At 37.5% G+C, this 26,242-nt stretch overlaps 1 protein-coding gene across 1 annotated transcript in view; it reads left to right on the top strand.

The window, feature by feature from the left end:
• The window catches only part of si:dkey-92j12.5 (multiple PDZ domain protein), a 60,990-nt gene that overhangs the window by 11,480 nt on the left and 23,268 nt on the right, over window positions 1-26,242 (top strand). The window contains exons 8-21 of the mRNA XM_017425813.3: window positions 1,519-1,626; window positions 1,749-1,851; window positions 2,968-3,059; window positions 3,755-3,968; window positions 4,224-4,298; window positions 4,937-5,016; window positions 6,017-6,163; window positions 7,306-7,491; window positions 7,687-7,848; window positions 8,742-8,951; window positions 11,606-11,776; window positions 16,303-16,426; window positions 20,331-20,529; window positions 25,169-25,468. Coding sequence (XP_017281302.1) covers window positions 1,519-1,626; window positions 1,749-1,851; window positions 2,968-3,059; window positions 3,755-3,968; window positions 4,224-4,298; window positions 4,937-5,016; window positions 6,017-6,163; window positions 7,306-7,491; window positions 7,687-7,848; window positions 8,742-8,951; window positions 11,606-11,776; window positions 16,303-16,426; window positions 20,331-20,529; window positions 25,169-25,468 — 2,171 coding nt within the window. The remainder of the gene's footprint in view (window positions 1-1,518; window positions 1,627-1,748; window positions 1,852-2,967; window positions 3,060-3,754; window positions 3,969-4,223; window positions 4,299-4,936; window positions 5,017-6,016; window positions 6,164-7,305; window positions 7,492-7,686; window positions 7,849-8,741; window positions 8,952-11,605; window positions 11,777-16,302; window positions 16,427-20,330; window positions 20,530-25,168; window positions 25,469-26,242) is intronic.

Raw genomic sequence — 26,242 nt, 5'->3', positions numbered from 1 at the left:
GATTCCCCCGGAGGAGCTGGCCCAAGTGGCTGGGGAGAGGGAAATCTGGGTCTCCCTGCTTAGGCTGCTGCCCCCGCGACCCGACCCCGGATAAGCGGAAGAGAATGGATGGATGGATGGATGTCAGGATTTGGGTTTGGGTTGCAGTCTGTCTTTGTGTTCTTTTCGAGTTTGTGTTGTTCATGTTTTGTTTTTGGTTGTCTGTGTTGGCCTTGGTTCTGTCTTTGTCCCTTGTTTCTGTGTTTATGTATCATCTACCTCTCCCGTTTGTCATCTGTTCACCTGCCACGCCCATCTCCACCTGCAAGTAATTATGATCACTCACCTGTGCCCACTTACCTCATTATTCTCGGTGCTTAAAACCCGGTCACTTTCTCCACAACTCCGCTGTATCATTGTTCTTTGTTCTTGGTTCCTTGCTTGTAGTCTTTCGTTCATGTTTCGTCGCTCCATGCTCCGCCAGTTTATGTCCAGTATTTAGTTCTAGTCTTGCTGTCACGTCAGCCTTTTTGTTTGTCTTTATTTAATAAATTATTTTTTTAAGATGAGTCTGCTCTCTGGGTTCGGCTCCGTTGCCACCCCCGATCATGACACCATAAGCCATCTCCAAAGGTGTTTCAGGGAATTTGGCAGTACACCCAACTTCACAACTTCAGACCACATGTAACCACACCGGCCCAGGACCTCCACATCCAGCATCTTCACCTCCAAGATCGTCTGATTTACGCAAATTTTGTGAACAATATTTGAGAGAAAAAGGCCTGTTGTGTAGACAGGAGAAGTCTTAGATCTTTGAGTTCAGCTTGTAAAAAATGGGAGCAAAAATCAAAATGTTGTTTATATTTTTGTTCAGTATATATTAGATTCTTATACAAAAGTATGTTGGTGTGCTTTAAGGTTAACATTAGTATTGAGCTGTTTTTAACTCTCTGTGTATCTGCTATTTAGGCTGGTACAGAATCCACCTGAGCTGCAATTGTTGGATACTAATTGGTGACTCAAAATTCAGAGAAATTTGCAAGAAACTGGCCTTTTTTATACAGCCAGACACAATTCTGTGTTTGTTATTAAGCGACCAGTATGCTGTGTGAACGTGTTCTGTGCAATTATATTTTGAAAATTATTATGGCTTATTTTTTGATGCGCACAACTTGAACAATTGTATTTTAAGTCCCATACATTATTTTGTTGCCGCATCATACCCACCTTGGACTATTTTAAGAGAAACATTTTTGGACTATTTTTCTTTTTGACATTAAAATTTTAGGCAACAACTCTCTGCAACTCGTGATAAAACTAAGACCCTCCCTAAAAGTTTCAAGACAAGAGGTTTACAAGTTTCCCTTGTTAACCTCATTTGCCAACTAGTTGCCATCAGTCGCAGCCCAGTGAGATATTATCTTAAACATTTTGTCTTTTGAGAAGAACTGCCTACTAACATTCATGTTATGTTTCCTAATGTATCACACTATCTATTTAATTTTCCTTTTTTTTTCTCCAAATGACCTTGTGGCACAGGTGCTGCGAAATGCAGGTAGCAGGGTGAAACTTCTCATCGCCAGAGATGTGACCAGGGACAATCACCTCTCCTCTTCCGTCCTCAGCCAGGACAATTTGGATGGGAAGGTGTGTGTGTGTCTGCTGAGTATAACTTTCTAAGTGATACAATTAAACATGAAGTGATAAATACATTTGAATTAGGAGTATTTCTGAATCAAGCAATGTTCTTTTCATGTGCTGCTTTTCAGCTCAATGACTTCAACAGTGACTACGAGTTCAGCGTCCAGTTCACGAAAAACAGTCGAGGTCTGGGGTTTACCATCTCTAGCTACGTGGGAGACCTCAACTCAGGTATTTAGCTTAAATGTATTTGCTTTAACAACAAATGGTTTAGTAGTTCTAAAAACACAGTGAATAATGTAACATGCACACAGTCATCTGGTTAAAAAAAGTCCTGGCAACTGAAGCAGCAGAAAAAAAAAAAAAAACGTAAAAAATGAATAAATTAAAACTACAGTCATTTTTGTCATTTAATCATTATTTTTAGTTCTAAGTTTAGATGTCTTTCTTCTCTTGTTTTTTTTTACAATGAAATGAGAGCTATTTCCACATGTAATGACAATAATATTATCTACATATTAGACGAGTAACTACATCATTTCAGTGAATGATACTAGTCGGTAATCCTGTCTTACTGTACATGACCTGCTACACAGTCCCTTCCTCTGTTTTTTTTTCTACTTCTGGTAAAATAATTGTTTGTTTGTTTCAAGAAAAAATCTGAACAAAGAAAAAAAATGTATTTAGTATTTGTTTCAAACCTGTATTGAACCATGACTCTCATACTGAGGTACATCCCAAACCACAACGTAGTCACGCTGTTACACCCATCCTATAAACGGTTACAAATACGTTATAATATTAAATTAAACTTGAAATTAAACTTTGAAATCAATTCTATAACAAACAGGGAACCAGTGAAGGGAAGTCAGCACTGGAGAAATATGTTAATGCTTTTTTTGTTGGTGTTAAGAGACGAGCTGCAGCGTTCTAAACCAACTGCAGCCGTGAGAGGCCAGCCCGGCTAACACCAACATACAAAGAGTTACAGTAATCCAGTTGGGAGCTAATGAAAGCATGAATCACCCATTCAAAGTCATTAAAAGATAGGAATGGTTTCACTTTAGATAAAAGTCTCAGTTTAAAAAAGGATCTGATAAACTGGCTTATGTGGAGAAAATTTCCCCGTGCACAGGGACACCGTGTAAACTGCACAGAAGAAAATGTTTACAGTTACAACCTTTTAACCCTATTTTGTATTAGGAATATAAATTTATGCTTCATTTCTTCAATTTCATTTACATTTTTATGCATTTCAGAAGCATAGGAAAGATCTAAAATTGAAAAACCTAATAAATAATCAGTACTTTTACAGTGCAATTGTGATTTTTGTTGCGTTCTGTTCAGTCTACAGTGCTGGGGTGATGGTAAAGAGCATCATGAAAGGCAGCTCTGTGGATCAGGACGGACGCATGCGCGCTGGAGACATCATCCTCTCTGTGAGTCATAACAGATGGTTTGTTTATTGTACTCTCTGATGAAAATGATTGTGTTGGTACAAAATTATTCTCTGCTCTGCTTTACAGATTGTGGCATCTTGAAATCTGGTTTACATGTTGTCGTAATTCTACTCTAATTGGAGCCTGTTTTCAAGCTGATGAAGGGGAATTCTCTAGTTTTTTTGTTTTTTTTACTGCCCATCGAAAGCATTGCCTCCCATTTTTACTTATGCTTTTTATCTGGTTCTGTCTTTAATTTTGATTACTCCAATTCTATTTTTATTGTTTCTGTCTATTTTTATTTTAATGTTTCTGTTGTCTGTCTGTTACCACAATATGGGTGAACTATATTGACATTTTCAGAAAGCAATCATTGGCAGTAAACTACAACTTTTGAAAACAACCCAATCCAAGATGGCTGCTACATCTAATGGACATTTGCTAAAATAAAAAAATGGCCATAACTTAGTCACTTTTACAAATATTGAGCTAAATTAGTATGTGAAACTCAATTGCAACACATACTCTGAGCATGACATCTTCCTATATTGCATGAGATTGAGCAGATCGCTTTGGGAGTTTTTTTTTTTTTTTAAGATGCTTGTCACCTTGAATTCCCCTCCATCATTCCTGCACCCTCACCTTGTTTTTTTTTCTTCTTCTTTTGTCTGCACTGTATTTGTTTCTTGCCTCAGGTCGATGGGGTGAGCCTCCAGGGCTGCAGTGAGCAGCGGGCCATGGAAGTGCTCAGGAGGACAGGTCCCCTGGTCAGACTGAAGCTGCTGAGAAAAGCTGTCTGTCTGAGTCACATTCTACCCCCAGTTCCTCCTCTGCAGCCTCTCCGACACTCCCACAGCTTCCACGAGGGCAACCCTTACAGACTGAGCCTCAAGAAAATTCAGGAGACAGGTGTGCTGACAAACAGAGACAGATATCTGGAGCTGAGTGAATGAGGGTTCAAGCTGAGGACCGCACTGACATAAACTTATGTAGCAAACGTATCAGTTTAAACAGACTGATTTTGATGCATTTATTCAGCTAATGAGGAAATTTTTTTGCTCCTGCAATAAAAAAAAATTAAACAAACTGAAATTCCTTTTTATAATACAATGTGTTTGTGTGGATCTCTGCATGTGTGCTCAGACGTGTTTCTCTGTCTCCCAGGAATCTGTTCTTTGCGTGAAATCTCCCGGCGAGCGGCATATGCCAACAGACGACCCCGATACGATTCCAGCGACGGTAAGCTCCTCTTCCTGCGTCCTGCACAGCAGTCTGAAACTGCATCACAGGACTCGTTCTGCTTTGCTGCTTTGGATCACAAAACAGCAACGTGCCAGTGAACCGTGCTCTTTGACGGGGCTCTATTTATAGTTTTGTGCAATCATGTGTTTATCCAACTCATTCAGCTCATTCCAGATGATTTGTCTCTCACGCCGCCTGCATATATGGCTTTATTTAGACAAGAAATTTAGGGCCTGATTAGAGAGCGCTGACAAATAAGCCATGACTGCTGTTACGCTTTAATAGACGAATAAGAAAGCACAACTTTGTCAGGAAATGACAAGATGGTGGATGTGAATATACATGCCTGTTTGTCTTTAGTGTGTGTGCGCGTGTGTGTGTCTATCAAATGGCTGTGTGTTGAAATTCTGCTTTGCTTCAAGGAGAATTATGTTGTCTTTTCTCTGAAGCAGAACCAATGTGATGTTTTTATATAGGATCCGATTTTTATTGACTGGACCATCTGGAGCTTGAAAAAAATGTGTATTGGTGTGTGTCTGTATATATATATATATATATATATATATATAGGGGGGTTTCTTGTATTAGTGTGTATGTGATATAAGGAGGATTTTCTGTGTGTGCACTTTTTGAAGGTATAAAACTGACTCCAGATGAAGAGGAAAACCTGAGGAAGAGATGGCAGCATGCAGTGGGACTCCGATACGATGTGATTGTATGTTAATCCGTATGAACACAAATACAAACACTTAGTATGGTTTGCAAAAACCAAAATAAAGGCCTCACATTGCTTGAAGGAATGCATATCACCCACCGCCTTTGGTGCCAGAGGTTTAAATTTACATTAATCTACGATGTGAAGAAACGGAGTTGTAGCCGTTGTGGTAAATCCTTGATGAAATGATGCGTGACCTCATAGGAGATCTTGTGAGATGAGTACATGTTGAAGATGACTCTCAGCTACTTTCTAAGGTTGATTAGCTGGGGCAGCTGTCTTGAATTGGGTTAGGCATTAATAAAAGAAAAAAGGAAACAAAAAGAAACATGATTAGCACTTGCATGTGAATTTGATTTACCAGTTGATCAGTCGGTCTATTAATTAGGTCGATTTTTGTTCTTTTTCTTAAAATTCAGCTTCAGTCACACCTTAGCATACAAAAAAGCAGGTGTTGTTATGCTCGACACTACGCCTTTCTGTCAATGCACTATCTGTGATGGAGGTGTCTTTCACAACACAGGTGCTTTTTTTGCCACTTTTATGATCTTTTGCAGCCTCTTTTACAGCCGTATACAGTTTGAAAGGAAAATATTAATTCTACACAGAAAAATATAGATACCTTCACATTTGGAACTGCTTTTATACCAAGTCCTCTTTAATCTGTAGCCCTAATATGTGCGCTGATTCACAAGGCTAAATGACCAAAGTATAAACAATCTGGTAGGTTGTTATGTGTATGAATATCAAATTTGATGAATATCAAACAGACAAATTGGCTTCATGAATTTTGCCATGGGCTGCCTGGATTTCTAAAGCTTGGAGTCGGCCAACCTCTAATACAGACGCTCTGTCTTCGTCCTGTACACATAAAATATAACCAAACAATGTTTGTTGTTTTGATAGGATAACCCCTGACCTCAGTGCATTTCTTAATAACTGAACTAAGTAATTTTTTTGTTTGTTTCCTAACATTTGTTTTCTTGCCGTCTGTTTGTAGGTGTGTCAGTTAGAGCGGTTCAGTGAGACCAGTGGTCTGGGCATCAGTCTGGAGGCTCGGGCTGGACATCACTATCTGTGTTCCATATTACCTGAGGGTCCTGTTGGCCAAAGTGGAAAGATCTTTATTGGAGACCAGATATTAGAGGTAACATAGTGTTATCCCTTTCAAGTGATCATTCTTTACTAAACTGATGAAGGTTTTATGTAATGTGAACAAAACTAAGTTATGTGAAACTGATTGTTTTGCGACACCTTTGGGCTCTGTCATGGATTATTTTTAGCTTATATTACTAAAGTCTTGAAGAGACTATAATATAAGAGTTTTCTAGTTTTTGTTTTTATTGAGCATTTTATGTTGTTTTTATTCATGTATGAGCCTGAATATTTTTTAGATTTCAAAGATTATCATACTTTTAAAAAGTCACAATTTATTTTTTTCATTTTTGTAATTAGGGAGTTTTTATTTGCATGTCAGGAACAATACAACAATTTCTCCAGTCATGTGCAGTGTAGAGTAGCGTTTTCCTTTTGGTTGCTACAAGCTGTCAGTCAGCTGTGTATGAAAGCTGTTCCTTTGGTAACATAATTAAATGTGGCTGATGTTTTTTTTCTACATTTTTGTTTGCTTTTTTTTACCTCCATTGTTTACAATTGTTTTAAAAAGTCACATCTTTAAATACAACTTGTTGGCTCTGTGGTTTTAGCTGACAATCTGCAATTTTTAAAAAGACTGAATATATTTGTGTTTTCTCACTCTCCTTATGTGTATCTGTGCATCATATTCAAATAAATAAACAAATATGATGAATGCAGTATCAATATAATTGGCATGGTATATTTAGCAGCAGGTAATAGTAATAACAGAAGCAATACTTTTTAAAATAAAATTAATTACATCATAATATTCAAAAGATCTCATAAACCGCTGGATGTATTTTAATGAATCTTTCAGAAAGTAAACAATGGATGTAAATCTTAACTTTGTGAGTCAACCCAATTCAAGATGGCCACCACAGCTATTCAAAGTTAGCCAACACAGCAATAGCTCTAACTCAGTCATTCTTATAGATTTTTAAGTCAAACCTGTTGTGGTGGTAGCTGAGAGTCATCCCCAGCACATACTGTGAGCACTAAAAGATTGTGCAAGATCTTGTCTTAAATTTTGGCATGCAAGGCAGTAGGCAGTATTTTATTTAGATATGTATGCATGCAAAAATGATGTGGAGAAAATGTCAGAGCTATGTCTTCTAGAAATACATATGCAGCATATATCATATATCTTGTCAGGTGAATGGGATCCCTCTCATTGGAGAGACCCATAAGGAGGTGGTCAATATTCTGAAGGAGCTGCCAATGTGTGTATACCTCGTATGCTCTCGCATTGTACCCCCTTCGGTTCGTGACAGCGATGTGGAAGATAATGATGACGTCTGTCTCACACTCAAAGATCTGCTGGCTGAGTTCAACGACAAGGTGAGTGCTCAAACTGATGAAACATTAATGTTGGAATCCATTCCCCTAAAAAAAAGAAAAAGAAAAAATATATAAATTACTTTGCATTTCTTATCTTCACACATAAATTTCCATTTAAAATCCAGGCATACTGTAAATGCCACTGGCATGCTGTTTTGTCTGTGTTCGTTCTCCCCTCCTGTCTGCTTGTCCCAGCTGGACCAGGGCTGTGTCATTCCCTGTCCTACAGCTGAGGACATTACCAAGCGTGGTGTGCCCCCCATGTCACCTCCTCTGGCCATGTGGGAGAAGGAGGCTCAAGTGGTCGAGCTGGAAAAAGGGGAGTCAGGACTGGGCTTCAGTATCCTGGACTACCAGGTCAGAAACTACAAACAGAAGCAACTGGAATAAGCTGCCGTCTAAAAATATCAATTAGTTTGGATAAAGTACAAATATTAGGAAACACTTTTTTTGGCTGCTGCGTGAAGAAACAAAGTGGCACAGTTGCTTTCCTTTTAAATAATTAGCCATTTTTACAACAGTTTCACCACATTTGTCTCTCATTGTGTAAATGCTGATTCAGCATTCAAACAATTGTTTTATTTCTTTGTACATTATTTGCAATCTAATTACTTCTGCATACTTTGTGCTATTTTAGCCATTCTTATATCATAATGTTCAGCTCATTCCACAGATGAGTATGATGACTTTTAGTTTTAGTAACCTTTACACTTTTCAAACTATTTGAATTTATTTACAAACAATTTCCCCATTGAAATGCATTGGGATCTCTTCAATTCTCTCAAAAACAGTGAAATCTGCTTTAACATATTTGCTCTAATTTTTTGTCTTCTTTAGTTATTTTAGTTTTAAACTATCATTCTGCTATTTTTTTCCTTCAGTGACCATTTTTTTTACTTTTCATTTTAAGCTAGTTTTTTTGCTCAATCATCTAGCCTTTTGCCACTTTTAGTTTCTTATCATTTCGCTACTTTTAACTTTTAGCGACTGTCTTACTACTTTTTGCTAGCCCTTTTTTTAATTATATCCTTTAGCTAGCATTTTGTTACTTTTAGCTAGTGTTCTGCTTCATTTAGCTTCAACAGCTCAGTTTCAGCTTCTTCAGCAAATGTCAGCAAAGTCATTTAGCACTCAGCATTCACACTGCATTTTCACAGAAAGTGCAAACTTTCTACTTTTCTTAAATATACTTAAGTTTTTTGTGTACCTATGCAATAAAACACTCATTTCAACCCTATGCTTAATTTTAGGATCCAGAAGATGCCTCAAAAACAGTCCTGATAATCCGGTCCTTGGTGCCTGGAGGTGTCGCTGATCAAGACGGTCGCCTTCTACCTGGTGACCGATTAGTGTTTGTTAATGAAACTGACCTAGAAGGCTCCAGTCTGGATTATGCTGTGCATGTTCTTAAATCCACTGACTATGGTCCTGTTCGCATTGGTGTTGCCAAACCTCTGCCGGTAAGTCAGAGTACATAAAAACATCTTTTTTCTATTTTATTTTGGTCTGTTTGTTTGTTTGTTTGTTTTTTTTTCCCAAAAGATGTGGGATTGCATTCACTTTGCATTGCATCCATAGCAACATTTTAACAGGAATTAAAATCCTCAGTCGCCATGACAGATTTCAGTCATTTGGAACGATATACGTCATTTGTAAAAATGGGAATGCAAAAAGAAAAAAAAAAGGTTTTTTTTGTTGCGACCCCATAAAAGCCATCCAATCTTTTAATAGAGCAAATAAACTGAGGCTGCTTTCAACAAATAAAGCGAACCAGAGCCAAAGTTTTATCCAATCAGATCAGAGCAGGGTGGATCCAGGTGCAAGCAATGTTGCCAACTTAGGGACCTTGACACTTTATTTAGCGAGTTTTAAAATTCCTCGAATGACTATTTTTCAAAAAAGCGACCAGCAACTTTTTCTGATGTTTTTGGACTTTTATAGACTGATGTGAAAGCAAGTATACTTCTTCCAACAAGTAGCGGGTGCTGTAGTGGACCCTCCTCCGTCCCCACAGCGCTTATGGGCAGCGCCGTCCTCCCACACTAAAATAACTCAAAGTTTCTCTCTTGGGTCACTTTTGCCAATCCCAAGGCCAGATAAAGGATGAAAATTGGAACTATGATTTGTAAAAATGAAAACAGGAGAGCTCGCATAGATAAGTAGCCTCCAGTGAACTGTGTGTAACATGTTTCTATTAGAAAGCATATTTGATCCTCATTTAGGCAGTCACATTACTGTCATTATAATTATTGTTATATTCATACCAAAACATTTTTTCCTTTTGTAAATGGCAACAGTAAAGTTTCTATAATATTCAAGACCTTGTTTGATCATTTCAATAGCTCATAATTTCTGTCCACAGACACTGCAAATTGGTGACCAATACGCAGAAAAAAAGGCTCTCAAATGTATGTGTGGGTGTGGGGGTGGTGGGGTAATATGATTAAGTGTTGAAAAAATGCTTCAGTCCAAAGATTTTTTTTTTCTTTTTTCCCTGTTTTAAGTGGAACGTCATATTTTATAATTAGCTCATTAAATTTTTGTTGCCCTTTGCGAAAAAAGGTGTGCAATCATGTAATTGTTTGTGTCTGTTAGCAAAATGTCTCATAAACAACTGAATGCATTTTAAAGAAACTCTCTGCAACTAACTGACGTCTGGAGTCAACCTAATTCAAGATGACCGCCTCACCACATTGACCTTAGCAAACTCAAAAATGGCTACAACTTAGTGGGTTTCACAGAAATTGAGCTAAAACTTGGTGGGCTAGTAGTTAAGAGGCATTCTGAACACACAATGCTCTAACAGATCAAACCAAACATTTTTGGCAACTTTGGCCTCCAAGGCGGCAGGCGATCTGCAGTCCTGCAAACACTGCATCATTTACTGACATATAGTTAAACATTTGCAGACATATGAGTAAATTTAATAGTAAAAGGAAAACACTTACATCAAAAGACAATAGTATATAGTTTTGCTTTGCTGCATATAGTACAACTTTTGTCAAAACTGAGTAAATCTTTGCAGTTAAAAGGTGAAAATAATTAAAACAGCTTCATCTTGATAGAATTAAATGTAGGATACCAATGTATGATATATTAATGTGTTAAATGTGAAGCAGCAAGAGTGTGACAGTTACAGGGAATCTGATTGAACATCAACAAATTCTAAAAGATCCAATTAAGGCGACGGCTTTCACTGTTTGGCCTCGGCTGTGCGTGGATGAACAGTAAAACAAAATGCCTGAAAATGATACAAATCACATTCTAAAAGTTTCTTATCACTGAAAAACCAACTGAAATGTCAGCTTTTGTAGAACGATGGACTACCCATGGCTAAAGACACAATGATTGTCTTGTAAAATAAAAATGTCACATAAAATTGTCCCTATTTGCAACGTTAAATTAGGATGTAAGTCCTTCTCAAGAGATTAACCGTCGACGCCGGCATTTCTGTCATTGCTCATGCAGGCCATAGAAGATTGGAAAATGCTTGTCACTATAATACAATATTTGCCCAAGAAGAAAACCCCTTGTCAAATGGTTTATTATATTACCAGCTAGTGTACAGATGTAAAATATGTCATAAAGCATATTCCTTACATCGATATTGGTATGCCACTTAAAATAGATAAGGGTTACTGTATAAGCTCTTCCCTTGGAACTTTTTTGGATCTTTAAGAAACTTAAAATTGACTACATTTTTCATATAAATGTGTGTAACATATTTGCAAAGATATAAAATATAATTATTTAAATAGATTTTTGCCCACAAAAAGTATTGTATTCCCTCTCCTTTTTGTCTTGCACTGTGGCTTGGTAACATGGAAGAGCGGCTCCAGTTACAGGCTCCGTAAATTTTTAATGCAGCTGGAAGATGAACACAATCCCCGACCACACTACAGATGGAGAGAGACGGAGAGTTCAGGGTGTCTAATTTACAGTCACCTTCTGAAAGCCGGTTTTGCCTTAGCGTGAATTTTTAGGTTAGTCACTTTTGAGCCATCCAGACAGTCTTGGGCAGGTTTTCTGTATTCCTTGTTTTTTTTTTTTTTTAATTTTTTTCTTGTTTGCTTTTTCTTGTCAAAATTTCAATTTTGGAATACTGTACCCTCAGCTGGAGTTGTGTGGTGGCTTGACACCCATCGCAGAGAGGAGCGCGAGGGCTTCGACTGATGATACCGACAGCCAGACTCAGGTCAGCCTGCTAGCTGAGGCAGCTGAGGCTCATTTCAACACCGCAACTTGGAACTTGGAGGACCACAGCTTCAGCCAGCCGTGTTACATGGTATGTTGTCCAAAAGAAATTTTGGCGCCAGTATTTCTGTTGTTGAACAGTTCTTGATAAATACTTTCTTGCGCACTTTGTTTTGTGTTTGGCAAAAAGTGTAACCTTTTAGTTCTTTCAGCCTTGTACAGTTTAGCTAAACAAACAACAACATCAAAGCTTAGGGTCAAGTAAACTGATGCTCATTTAATGAAAATTAAGAAAGCTGTCAAATTTCACAAGTTTTAAAGGGGTAGTGTTGTCATTTTGTCATTTACATCAGTGATAGATGACAGAGTAGGGAAATAGAAGCATTTTCATTTTCATTCAAGCTAGACTAATAGCTACTTTAATAAGGGGTTGATTTTGTTTGTTTGTTTGTTTGTTTTTCAGGCTTCTGTAAAACAGCTTTCTAAAAATCGACATACTGTTGGCAAAGAGCATCACATTAGCTAATAATAAACCTCTGCAAGTTCGTCTGATACCATTTGTTTAGTTTTGTTGCTGTTTTCTCGACCCAACAATGTTCATTTTACTACACAAGTTTATATGTGTTGAGCATAGATGGACCATGTAAATGCTGATGATGGCAAGACTGCTGAATATATCAGTTAACTGGAAGTTGAGCAAACTTTTCGACTGACTAGATGCACAGATCAGGTGAACTGACGTTTAGCAACCTCAGTACCATCGCCATGTACACAGTCTATACTCGGCACACATATAAACGAGTAGTAACACAGACATTGATCAGTTACGGAAACAGCGAAAAACTAAGCAAACAGTTGTCATACAAACCTGTAAAGGTTTAATATCAGTTATTGTAGTGTTCGTTCACAGCTGAATGCCATTTTTGAGAAATAGTTGTTATATAGAACAAAACAATACAAAAACGGGCATTGGCTAGCCATTAGCCTAGCTTGGATGAAGACCTTTTCCTCTTTCCATACTTCATGCCTTATGATTAATATCATGGCTGGTGAGGTACTATTGGTAACTATTTGAGAAAACATCACTTTAAAAATGTGCTGCCCCTTTACCTCTTTTTGTTTCCCAAACTTCAGATGAACACCCTTCTTTGTGTTTAAATCTTGTCCCATTGCCTTTCATATTTCGTGTAAATGAGGTTTTCTCAGAATGTTTTAGACTCAGCAGGAAACACCTTTGCGGTGACAGTTGTGATAAAACTGCAGCCGTTTAAATTGCGCACCGGTCCTCATTGTCATGCAAACTTGAGATTCTGTGGGTAGCCATTTTAGCTGCTCTAAAGGAGATTACCATGTCAGTGCCTGTTCTCTTCATTCATGTTCTATAAAGTGGAGCTAACAGACGGCTGTATCGGTATCACAGTGTCGGGTATAGAGAAAGTGCTCGGTGTCAAAGAGTTAAATTGTGTTCGCAGCTCCGTCTTACTCAGGCAAACCTTTTGCGCTCGCTGTTGCTTAATTGCCAACAATTTTACTATCAATGAAAAGTGCTTACTGCTCGCACTGACACACGGTCTACCCCAAGGACATACAGTTCTCTCTCACAGAAGTGTTCTCTTCAAAGACAGGCTTGTTGCAAAAGTAGCTTTAGATTTTCATTGCTGCTTGAACTTCCTGTGACACTTCAAAGATCTCCTTATTGACCTTTTCCTTTGTGAAGTGCCCAGGGAGATGTGAAAAAACTACCTTACTCCATGTTTTTCCATTTTAGAATAACTCCAAAGGCCTTTGCCTTTGGAGTGCTTTTAAGCTTTTTCTATTTCTTTCTAGGGCCATAGAGCCACAGCACAGCTGAGTGAAACTTTGAGAAAATGTTGAGAAAAGTTGTTTTTAGGCTTTTTGAGGCTCAGTATTTTGTAAAAGGTTAGGAGAACAGTTGTTCTGAATACGTAAAGTGCATCTTGCAGGTGAAAAACCTGAGTGATCTTTAGTGTTGCAAGTACTATTATGAAATATTTGCCCACATACAGTGTTTTTAGTGACAAATTTTATGCATAAACCAACAAAGCCCTGCTGTTACAATAGAAGCGAACTTAGCCCAACCTGACCGTGTTCCAGATCCCAAGCAGATAACACAAGAAGTGCAAACTACATAGTTTCCATTGAATTCATACTTTATAAATTCAATACTTGTTACATGAAACTTGCCTGGTGTAGAAAGTTATTTTAATGACCTCAGTTTGGAGAAACTGACTTTAATTTTGACCAGAATGACAAGCTAACGTCTATTCCAAGCAGAGCCAACAGCAAATCATATCGCTGCTATATTAAAACATGCAACATGGTTCATGAGAATACTAACTTGTAATTCTTCCCATTACTGTCAGTTTTGCATTCCATAAATATTCTGGCAGAAATTGTATAATACTCCTGCCCCAGGCTGCGCCAAAAGTGCTACAGCTAGTTGCTGCTGCTATTTGTGCTTACATAGAATGACCATAGAATTTTATGTAAACAAATTTATTGCAAATATGGTCACAATGTAAACGTTTTTAAAATAGTGTTTGCATGAATTGCTGTGAAATGTTTGAGGGTTTTTAAAGCAGAAATTCGCTGTGGTCCTGGAGTTTGTACCGATGTGTGCATTTATGTTGGACCAGAACCTCATAAAAAGTGACCCGTGCTAGAAAAATGAGTCAGAATGAATGCAGGCAGCAGTGCAAAAAATGTGAAGATTTTTGCTGTAATTGAGATTGGGGTAAAATGAGACCATTTAGCGATCCCAGTAACTATAAGAGTACATAATCTTCCTAATTTACCTGTAAATGGTATTTTTTAACAGGTATTTTTCAGAAATAATTCTTCTCCCCTTTCTAATTTCTTTTGGAATTTACCATGTTTCTCTGCTGGCTGCCATAGAGCTAGGAAATCCCTTTGTATAATGTTTGGAATCATTGTAAAGCTTGGGGATTCACCTTTTTAACTATAGGGCTGGAATTCCTGATGACATCACTCCAGACTAATGAAAATCAAGTTTTCTAATCTGTACTCTTGTGAACAAAACTAGCTTGTTGCCAGGCCAGGTGATAAATTGCCAGATTTCAACAACATATCATTTTGAAGTTTCTGAGATGGACAGATTGAAAATAATAATTACTCAATATTGAAAAATTTCTTATTGTGAATCATTTTGTAGCACAGGTCACAAATATAATCCTTAGGCGTCAGTTAAACAAAGAATAATGGTAAGGCTAAGGGAGAATTAATTTGAGGTGTGAGATGAACAGAAGAAAAACTGAGATGGTTTTAAATGGCAATACTAGCATATTTTTGCTAACATTATTTTCACAGCATCAGGCTAAAACATTTGCTTTTGGATTTGGCAAAAATGGAAAGGGCGGATTGTCACTGCAAACATGTAAAATAACCTAATGCCTAAAGGTTAGCTGATAAGCCATTTGTCATAATAGAAAATAAGATTTTCAGTGCATGGTTCCCATCTCTGTCAAGCTGGATTTCTCAGTGTTTCCTAACCTTTGGTGCCCTGGTCACGTATGTCCCGGCAGCTTAATGCTGATGGAGACAAACAAGAGTAGCAGCTTCATGGAGCAAACCACTATCTACTATCAATCTGACCCAATTACTCTGACGTCTACATCCCAACTCCATCAAATCTAAGAGTACATAATCCTCTCAAATAAAACGATCTCCACACATGGTCATGTTCGCTGATACTAGAAGCTTCAGTGAAGCATGGCCCACACAAAGAGCATCCAGCCAGGAAGCTAACTCTATTAGCTTTATTGGGTTGGAAAAGCAAGTGATTTTGTGGCCTAAAATACTGGAGTTTCTGCAAACTGTTTAATGATTGCTCCCACTGATGAAAATCCCCAACAACTTAAAATCAAACGAAGAAGTTCTACACAGAGCAAACCTTCCCTCATGATACATGAAATTACATGTTGAAAAAAAAAAAAGAATTTTAAAGCTACTCTTTTATGCTAAATTCCTGTATTCATTATATAAAATGTATTAATTTAGTTAATAGCATTTCAGGGTCAACAAACAATTAAACATTGTTCCAGTTTCCATTTACTTTGCAAGTTGTGTTCAATTTGGTGGCCAACCCACCTAAACACCTCAGCACTCACCTTCAAAATAAAAGCACTGCAAAAATCAGTAAAAGCCAATTTAATGTTTTGTGCAGAATCATTCATTTTTGATTTCTGATTTTCTATTGACCTCCTGTGGGCTGGATGGGGACAGCCAACAGTCAGATGTGGAAATGTTTAGAAAAGATCTACTAATGTTTCCTTGACTGTCATGATATTTTTTTTCTTCTTAATGAATTTTTTTGAGTGATCTATAAATCATATAGATCAGTTTAGCACACAGGTTCTTGTAGCCTATTGCTTTAAAATGAATGACTGCTTTGTCATTTCAATGTTAGCCCAAGACCTCAAAGCTCCAGTATGATTAGGAACTTGTTTTATTTTACATTATTTATTTATTTATATTTTTATTTATTTGCATTTATTTATTTTTAAAAAATAACTTGTGTTTTACTGGCCACCCTTCTGTCGTGCACTCACTCGTGTCTCTTGCTGCCCTCTTTTGTAGGAGAACCAGCTGCGTTATCGCTGCAGCACAATGGACGATGACAATATGCAGCAAGCGCCACCTCTGCCCCCTCGCACAAGCTTCGAGAGGACAATCACTGTTGTCCGGGGCAACCGTAGCCTTGGTATGTTCTCCGTCTTTCTCATGGTGATGGTGTCTTGGTGTGTGTACATCGCAGGCATGGCGATTATGACACTAATAGGAGGCGGTGATGACGACTGCCCTGAAGAGGAGTGGTGACATGATGTTCCCCTCATACATGAGAGCAGATGATACATGTGTGCGTTTGTGCTGTACGTAAGTGTGTGTGCGTTTGGATGAGAAACAAGTACATGGGTGAAGAAATTATTAGGGTAATATTTAGGAAACCCATGATTTATATGTAAAGTTTTTCAAAAATTTTTTTTTATTTTTCACTCTTTATAATATTTTGTCTTAACCTCAAGTCCAGTGTTTTGCTGGTTGAACATGACAGGGAAACAAAAGGGTGGAAGCCTATCCTGCACTTTTATCTAAAGACAGTATGCAAAGCATAAGGAAACAAACTCATTTGTATTCTGGTAACATGCTCGGATAAGGCATCACACCACCTATGTGTGTGTGTGTTTGAGAAAAGGAGAGACCGAGAGAGTTTGAAATTATGTAAATGTTTGTGGTAGAGAAAATCAAGGTCACAGCATCAGTGCATTCTTTGATTTCATCTGTTTAAAGGGTTCAGGTTATCTTGCTGAGATACTTGATGAAGCACAGTCTTCTGGAAATTCCAAATTCCAATTTTTCTTTTTCCTTTTATTCCTATTTGTTGCTTTTGTGTTAAGAACTGTGATCTAAAGTTTAAAAAAAAGGTTAGTAAATAGTGGCATGCAAAAGTTTGGGCATCTATGATCGGAATACTACAGTAAACATCTTTGTAAAGTAACATTTTGTTGCAAATTCTGTGAAGTCATTAACTTCTTTCTTTACTGTTTTTCCACAACAATAAAAAAGAAAAGGAGTGAGTATGCAAGCAAATTGTTGCCCCCCCAGCCAAAATAAAATAAAACCATATTATGTTTTAATGTCAAAGGTTTATAGTTCTAAGAATATAGATTCCACATTATAACAAAACGTGGTTGTATATTTTTTACGTGAAGTGATGGCATTTTTTTCAAACATGAAAGTTTTCTTGTTATAGTATAGAAGTGTGTATGTTGTAATAATGTGAAAACATTTTTGTTAAAATGTGAAAATTACAGTTCAGACAATGAGTGTTTTACATTAGAAAGTGATATGATTGTGTTTTAGTTTTGCTGGGGTGGCAGCAATAGACTCCTGTAGTTTTGTGTAACATTTGTAAATATTTGCAGCCGATTTAAACGCTTTCACTCCTGGTTTGGATGATTTTCACACATTTTCACAGCAAAAGGCTTTTAAGTTTGTGAGGTTTCTGGTCTGTCATGCAGAGCTTCGGTCATTACAGCATAAACAGTTTGGTTTAACTATGTATGAACATTTACTTTTACATGCAGTAAAAAAAACTTAGCATTTTAGAGGTGAGAATGCAGGAAAGACTTTCTTATGCTGGCTGATGAAGGTTGGTTACCATGCCAGTGTGTTTTAAAGTCTTCTGAATATTCTTGCAAGTTATGGCAGTTGAATTTTTCTTTTTGTTTTAATTTCACAACCAGTTCTTTCAGCAAAATCTTTGGTTTTCTTGACTTTGGCCTCAAGCATATTTTCGAAAATCTGCTTTTTCAGTGACGTTCTCAACTGAGCAATTTGGGTTCTAAAACATTTAGCTGTCTTCTTAAATGCTATATTTGCACCATCTTCCTTGATGGTACTGAGCTGAGTACAAACTGTAACTTGGTTTCAGTTGAGATTATAGCCTAAAACAGACAAACTGAACACTTTAGAGTAGGACCTTTAGTTGATTGTAATCATAAACGTCCTCCATCCATTCATTTTCTTTACCCGCTTTTTTGTTTCTGGGTCAAGCTGGTGCCAATCTCTTGTGGCCACCCCAGACAGGTCACCAGTCATAAAAATCACCTGAGCTCAAATCACTTAGGAGACCTTCAGATTTTTGCTTGGCACTCTTAGTTTGCCATTGTAGGTCCATATATTCATGAGAAATGTCAACCATTTATGCCCATTTTGCCCAAACTTTTGCAGGTCTCCAAATGGCTGAATCCCAATGTGTATTCCAAGTTCTTGAAAAGAAACAGAGTACCACATTCATTCTGCTGAGTGTTTTTTTTATAACAGGTGCTATCTATGACACCATCCATTTCTATGACTAAATGTCCAGTTTCAGTGATAAGAAACAGAGCATTGTTTGTGCAAAAGAATCTGGGTGGATTTTAGAGCAGGATTTAAGAGAAAAAGGTTTGAAGGACTTAAAGGAGTCTTTTTCTTTTTCTTGCCTTGCCTATTTGAAACATGACAATAAGAAGCCTATTCAGTCTTTATAGATTTTCATTTTCTTTTCAAGTTGGATTTTGTGTAAAATCTATGAACATTTAATATCTGAACTGCTGTAGCTAGCTCTTTAAATGGCCTCAGTTTAGAGAAATAGAGTTTAAGTTTGATCTAATTGATGAGCTAATGGCTTGTCAGAATGGGTCCAAGACCAAAGTGGATTGCTGCCGTCTTAAAGTCCAGTTCCCAAAATTTTTGAGTAGTTTATGTGAATGTTTTATACTTTAATTACCATCAGTTTTGCATTTTAGTTATTTACATATAATTATATGATTTTTTGGAAGTACAAATAGTGGCAGCAACAGCTAGTTGTAGCTTTTCCAGTGCACTCCGGGGTACTTCCAGTAGGAATATTGAACTATTTCTGCCAGAATAACAGTGTCATAAAATATATTATTGAATGCATTTTGAAGGTTTATAAAATGGTGTTTTGTACTACTTTGAATTTTTTAAGATGGGAGTTTTTTTTAAGATAGCAGCGAGCTACTTTGGACTAATTGTTAGCCTGGTAATCTAATCAGAATTAAACCGTATTCCTCCATAGTGAAGTTGTTCAAAGAGCTATTTACAACAGATAAGATATTAATTGTACATAAGCTTTCCACGAAACCCCACTTCAAAATATCTGAGTTATTCCTTAAAATTTAGACAATATGAAGAAGAGTTACCTAGGTCAAAACATTTACCTTTTATATAAAAATGGAATTTTGCAATTTATTCTTCTTAAATGTTCTTTTAGTAGCATTTGTAATAGTCATTGTATTCTACTGCTGTGTTGTGGTACTTCAGCCTGTTTGGACTTTGAAATATTCATCATAATATATTCAGAGTTCCTCTGTTTTTGTTCTATTTGTCCTTTAATTGGCAGCGATTGTGTGTCCAGTTCAATGTACTCCAGGCACTATGATTGTAATGCAATTTGAATGTAATAACAAAAAAAAAACCAATAAACTATTTATTTAAGTAAAAACTAAGCACAAAGTCATTTCTTTGACCAGTTTCAAATTATGTACGACCATAGTGTTGTGGATGTGCATTGTTAGTCAGTAGCGATGTTGTTCGCCTTAGACCAGACTGTCTAATTCGTTAAAGCCTTCCCCTTCTTCAAGGTGTGAATGTGTGTGCATGTGGTGTGCACCTATGTTTCTGAAGCCAGATTTACCTACTTCTGCCTGTTTGCATTAATGAAGTGTTTGTGTAATCCACCTAGTGTCCAAATTGATAATGCCAAAGTCTGGTGTTTGTGCGAATGGCATGTGTTGCTCCTCCGGTCACCTGTGTCCTCTGCCCTTTGCCGAGGTGTGTGTGTGTGACTGTGTGCGTTCAACTTAGGCGAGTGTGTCTGCGAAGGAGGACGCTGCGTAAATGTCAAGCATGTGTGGCTGTGTTTGTGTGTTAATCTGCCTTGAGTCTGTCTTGATTATGCTGATTATTGCCACCGTCAGGTGTTTGTTTGGGCGGCTGTCTGTTTGGCGTGCAGTCAAAGCACTCTTAGCCAACCCCCTCCCATTCACTCCTGCTTGTATGTGCTTTGTTTGTGTGTTGTGTGTTTGTGCACATGTTGGCAGGGATGTCGGTGAGTGCTATCAAGGATGGCACAGGCATGCTGGTCCGGAGTGTGGTCCAGGGGGGCTCTGTTTGCCAGGATGGCAGGCTGGGGGTGGGGGATATCATCCTGGCCATCAATGGAGAGTCCACCTCCAATCTGACCAGCACCCAGGCCAGGGCCATGCTGCGCAGACATTCTGTCCTAGGGCCAGAGATGAGGTGAGGAGATGGTCCCTTTCCCACAGCATAACACCATCAGAGACCTCTCTGCTGTCTAACAGAGGTCCTTCACACACCATCTGTTTTCAAAAGGAATCCTCAGATCAAAACTTACTTACAGAGTTGTTAAATATCCTGACAGACACTGATGTTTTCTTATTAGGGAGACAGCAGAATTCATGCTGTTTAGAGCACACTAATGTACATCTGAGTTATAGCAAAGTTCTGCAAAATAATTGCTTCCTGCAATTTTGTTTATTAGTCATCAAAGTGGCGGAACAATTAAACTGACATCCAACACGGCAAACTTATATTTTTCATCCTTACTAATTATCTGTTATAAAATCAAGTTCTCTGATGTTAATAGTTTAAAGACCGCACTCATTCAGTGGGCTCATTTATTTCAGATAATTAAACCTCAGTTTGAAGTTAAATCACCACAAATAAACCACCAAAACTGAGCTGTAACTGTCCAAGCTTAATGCAGCAATACTTTTAAATTAAATGTTAGTCAGACAGAGGTTACACACAATGCACCACAGTCCTTTGGAGATATCATACATAACTACTAAACTGACCCCTATGAGTTAATGATTTTTGCCTACAATAGCTATTTTTTTGTTGGGTAAGTTTGATTAGCTGTGCCAACCATCTTGAATTGAGTTGACTCCACATATTAATTAGTTATAGATATTCTTCCAGTTACTTTCTACAGGTTTAATAAAACCTTTTACTGGTAAATGAGATATTTTGCTAACAGACAGACAAATGAATACACACACTGACACATTTACATTATTGTCCACCTCTCATAGCAGCAAGAAAACAATATGTTTTTATAGAATTATCGACTCTATAATGTTTGAAAATTGTATTACAACACTTCCAAAATTGATGCTCCTCATCATCATTATGTTAGCAAATACATAAATGTTCCAGACAAGCCAAGAAACTCAAATTCTTTTTTCTTTTATTGACAAATTAACATTTGCTGATGGTCAGTTAATCAGCATCTGACTTCTACTTAACCTCTTTGTTCCTTTGATGGTTTGACAGAGTGTATTGAACTGAACTTTTAAAAGGCAGCTTCTGCATTTTCGTGTAAAGTTTCATTAAATAATTCTATGGATTAGTGATGATCTGTTCTCCCTCTGAGGTTTATTTACATACATTTTGTTTTATTCTAGAGCTGTTACACTGACATTCATCCCTCAACACAAAACTATACATTTATAATCTGACATTGGTGAATTAAAATTTGTGGCATATATGCATGAATATTTTTAATACTATCAATGTCCACATAGGCCTGTCAGTTATTTAGGATAGCTATAATTAGTACGCTTATGCACTTTATTTTCTGACATAGCTTAAGCACATTTTTACAGGGATGACATTAATTTTGAAAGAACAGAGAAAGATCCTGAGAGAATAGAAAGCACAGTGAAGCGCTGAAAAGAAATTTGAATTCCATTCACATTTTTAGACCTAGTCATGAATCTTAATGGTCTCTTTGATTTGAATGAGAGCATTTGATGAAGACAATGATTCGAATGTCCATAATAAATATATAAAATGTGTAGTCGAAGATTGACTTTAACTGCATCTCTTCGGATAAATGATATTGTTTCCCTTTGGATCTTTATTTTGACCTTGTTTTTGACTCTGCCGTCATAGTTCACTGAGGCGCTACAGTCATGTTCACATGCGGTGATGAAATTTTAAAGATGGCCTGAAGAAATATTGAGTTTATTATTACTTGTTCTAACATCAGCAATTATGGCTCCACATCGAGAATGCCTGGTTGGCTGATTGGGGACGTGCTCCACCTCCGCCGTCCCTCTGCCCTGCAAAACACCCACTCGCTTTCTCTCTCTCAGTCTTTTCCCATCTTCCTCTCTCTCACTTATGCTTTTAAAGGCATACACACACATTAACACTCACATACACAACTCTTCAATGGCCTAACCTCCAAAAACACCTTTTTCCTGCTATGGGAAATATTTCTGAATAATTCATCACTCATCTCACCTTGAACACTGTACTTCTGAAAGAGCGTTATAAAGAGTCTCTCATGGATGCACTGCACACAGAATACACACACAGATGAACAAACGCATGCGTTCTTTTTTTTTTCCTTCTCTCCTCCACGCACACGCACACACGTACACATACTCATTTGCAAACACACACATGCTCACTCTGCCTTCCTTTGACAGCACTTCAGACAATCGAAGAGCAAGTGGAGGCAGCTGAGTTGCTCTGGCAGCCTCAGAGTAAGACACGTAGAAGGACGAGGACTTGTCACTATCAAACTTTCTCTTTTAAACAAGACAAGATGTCCACATAGTTCAGTCCCAACAGTTTAGTGCACAAGATTTAAATATTCAAAGTGCTACCTTGAAAGTAAGAAGGAACCTTTTTTTTACTTTTAGCAGATTCCAGCATTATGTCCTCTAGTTGTGTCACACTATTGAATAGAACAAGAAGGGAAGTGGACAAGGGGAGGGGTGGGCTTTAATCATGTCCTTGACATCTTTTATTGACATGACTGCATGAACAGGTCTATAATTATGCAAAACAAAAACTTTTGTCTGTCCAGAAAAAAAATGCAACAATTTTGTTTCTTGAAAGAAATTGACACTAAATGTTTGTTTGAACTTGAAGGGAAATGACAACATTTTAAGAATGTGCATTTCTGCAGGAATATGATCCCAAAGCAACTTTTAACTTTTATACAGTTTGGTTTAAAAATCAGTTGATTATTTCAATTACAGAAGAAAAAAAAAAGGCAATGTAACTTATTTATTTAGAGGGAAATGTTTCAATATTACATATCTGTGAGAGGCAAAAGATACATAAAGAATTAAAGTTGTGTTCTGTGGAAAGGGTATGAAGAATTAACGTCTTACCTGTTTTAGATAGCTCTTTGAATGAACTCAGTTTGGAGAAACAGAGTTTAATTTTGACCAGATGAATGAGCTAACAGCTAGCTCAAGTGAAGCCAAAGCTAAAGTGGATTACTGACATCTTAAAACAGCTCTAGTCTCAATTATTTTCAGACTAGAGAAACTGACCTTTTTGTGGCTACTTGCAAGCAGAAATGGCAGCTAGCTTTAGCACTTATGAGCAACCTGAATAAAAGAATAAAATATTTGTGCTGCAATAATCAAGTCATGCTAAATTTACAGTAATGTGAAGGTTTATAAAGGAGCATTTACACAAACCACTATGGACTTTTATTTAGATTAAAGTTGTTTGACCACAGCAGCAGTCCACTTTAGTCTTGGCTCCACTTAGACTGGCACTAGCTCATCAATCCAGTCAGAATTAAACTATTTCTCCAAACTAAGATTGTTCAAAAATCTACCTACAACAAATAAAATAAGATATTAATTGCTCATAACCTGAGTCTGAACTATCCCTTTCACATTATATTTGAAGCACAAATTTAGAGTCAAGTGGTTTAAATAAATGGGGGATTATGAATTTGTGAGTGGGCGCTGTTAAAACAGCTATTTTGTTTAAACAAGAAATGTCATGTTTGAAGTCAGCGAAACACTGCAGGGCCTTAATTTGTCAAATAGTTCAAAGGAAAGGAAAATGTCAGGATTTTCTCATTAAGTTACATTTGTCACATGACTTTGCACTTCAGAACTGTGAAGAGTCGAACCACATCTGAGTCAGCATGTCACTCAGCTTTTAGTGCAGGTTCATGGCTAGTTCTCACTTTGAGAAGTGATAGGCTGTTTTAGTGGGTGTCTTGGCATGCACAGTGAAATGTCTGGATTTGGGTTTTTGATTTTTGTATTTGAACTGAATCAAACAGGTTTATACTGCTCCTCGACCAATTCTTTCTTCAGACGAATATTATCTGCTTTTGCCATTTTTATGTATAAAACAGTTTGTCTAAACCACTGGTGTCCTGGTCTTGGAGGGCCACTATCATGCATGTTTTAGATGTTTCCCTGCTCTTCAGCAGATCCTCATAGTCTGCAGAAGCCTGTTAATTGCTCAATAATTCAAATCAGGCGTGTCAAAGCAGAGAAACGTCTAAAACATGCAGGATAGTGGCCCTCCAAGACCAGACCTGGGCAGACAGATGAATTTGTGCTTCTATGATGATAAATTGAGCTACTAAATGCTATTAGTCCAGATCACTTTCAGGCATCCAGTATGTGTTAAAGACTTGTCTCTTCCAAGAACACCTGCTTACCATAAACCAAATACTGAAAACACTAGTTGGTGTGCTTTTTCCACTCGCAGAAATCTGCTGTTGGGTTTTTGGCATGAAGGAACATTTTTCTACATGTGGAACTTGTGATAAATTTCTCCATGCTTTAGGTCATATTGCAGAAATACTGAATATTTTAAACTAATGTTTTTCGTATGCTTGTCTTTTCGCTTTATTAGGGTGACCAACTGTTGACACTATTTATCAATATTAGTTTAAATTAAAGTATTAATCTTCACTAAAGCTTTAACTCAGCAAATACAAAGTAATATTCTAACATCCTTCTAAGCAAATTTGTCTCAGTCTTTTCAGATTTATTGATTCAGTTATTCTGTATAAATTGAGTTTTTTCAGAGGAGTTACGTGGATAATGTTTAACATTCTTTTACCCCCCCCCTTTTTCAGTATAACCTACGTTCCATCTCATCAGGTGGATGAGTACCGCAGTCGTCTGTGTTTGCCCCCTCTGGCATCTATCTCGACAGACAGTGCGTCTTCTTCACCGACTCTACCAACACCTTCTCCTGAGCCAGGCCCCGCCAGATCACCCAGTCCCCTGACTTCAGCAGCACTCAGACTGTCTGCCTCAGTCAAATACAAACCAACAACACCAGATCCAACCACAATCAAGACCTCTGCTTCGTTTAAGGCACCATTTAAAGGCCCGGCCATAGTGCCTACAATCAGTCCAGCATCAGACACAAGGTAATATAAGATACAAAGATCTCAGCCTATTATTTAAGGTCACCTAAACTTGGGGCCTCTCACTGGGGTGGCACAAAAAGTATAAACAACAGCAACCACTCATCCAACAACTTAATAGGTTATTAGGTGCTTTTTACATGCACAGTTTGTCATTAATCTAACAGCAACAGAACATGTTAGTCCCATGGGTTAATTTCCTCAAAACATTTTGTGACAAACTTTGATCATTCAGACCTAGTTAAATAACATGTACATTACATATCCCTACCAACTTGCCACAATTCTGACCTACCCCAGCCACAACATCAGACATAAAACTGCAAAAGTGGGTATGAAAAGGTGTGGGTACAATGTGGACTGAGGGGGGTACAGCCTGGGTGTAGGTGAGCACGAAGAGACTTATGTCAGACAACTTCTTTTCATACCTAAAAGTACGAGTCCTAAGTGATCAAAACTGCAAAAGTCCAATTTGATTGAGGGACAAATTGACCTGGAGCCGTGTTAACCACCGCTCTATTGTGTCGTGTTGTTTTACAGCAATGAGTCGTATTTCTGTCAAAAATATGGAACTATTTTTTCTCATAGGTCACTTCACTAAATGAAATCTACAATCTTTCACAAATAACAAGTATTGCATGTAAATGGTGTTTTTTTATGTATTTTTTTATCATTTTAATAAGGCAAGAACAAAATGTGAACCTGTTAAACTGACCAGTGTGTAGATGACTTAATGGTGCTACTTTTAAAGACGGAGGTGGCTAATATTGTTACATG

The sequence above is a fragment of the Kryptolebias marmoratus genome, linkage group LG3, assembly GCF_001649575.2.
Source record: "Kryptolebias marmoratus isolate JLee-2015 linkage group LG3, ASM164957v2, whole genome shotgun sequence".
Lineage (NCBI taxonomy): Eukaryota > Metazoa > Chordata > Actinopteri > Cyprinodontiformes > Rivulidae > Kryptolebias > Kryptolebias marmoratus.
This window is presented reverse-complemented; position numbering and strand designations above follow the sequence as displayed.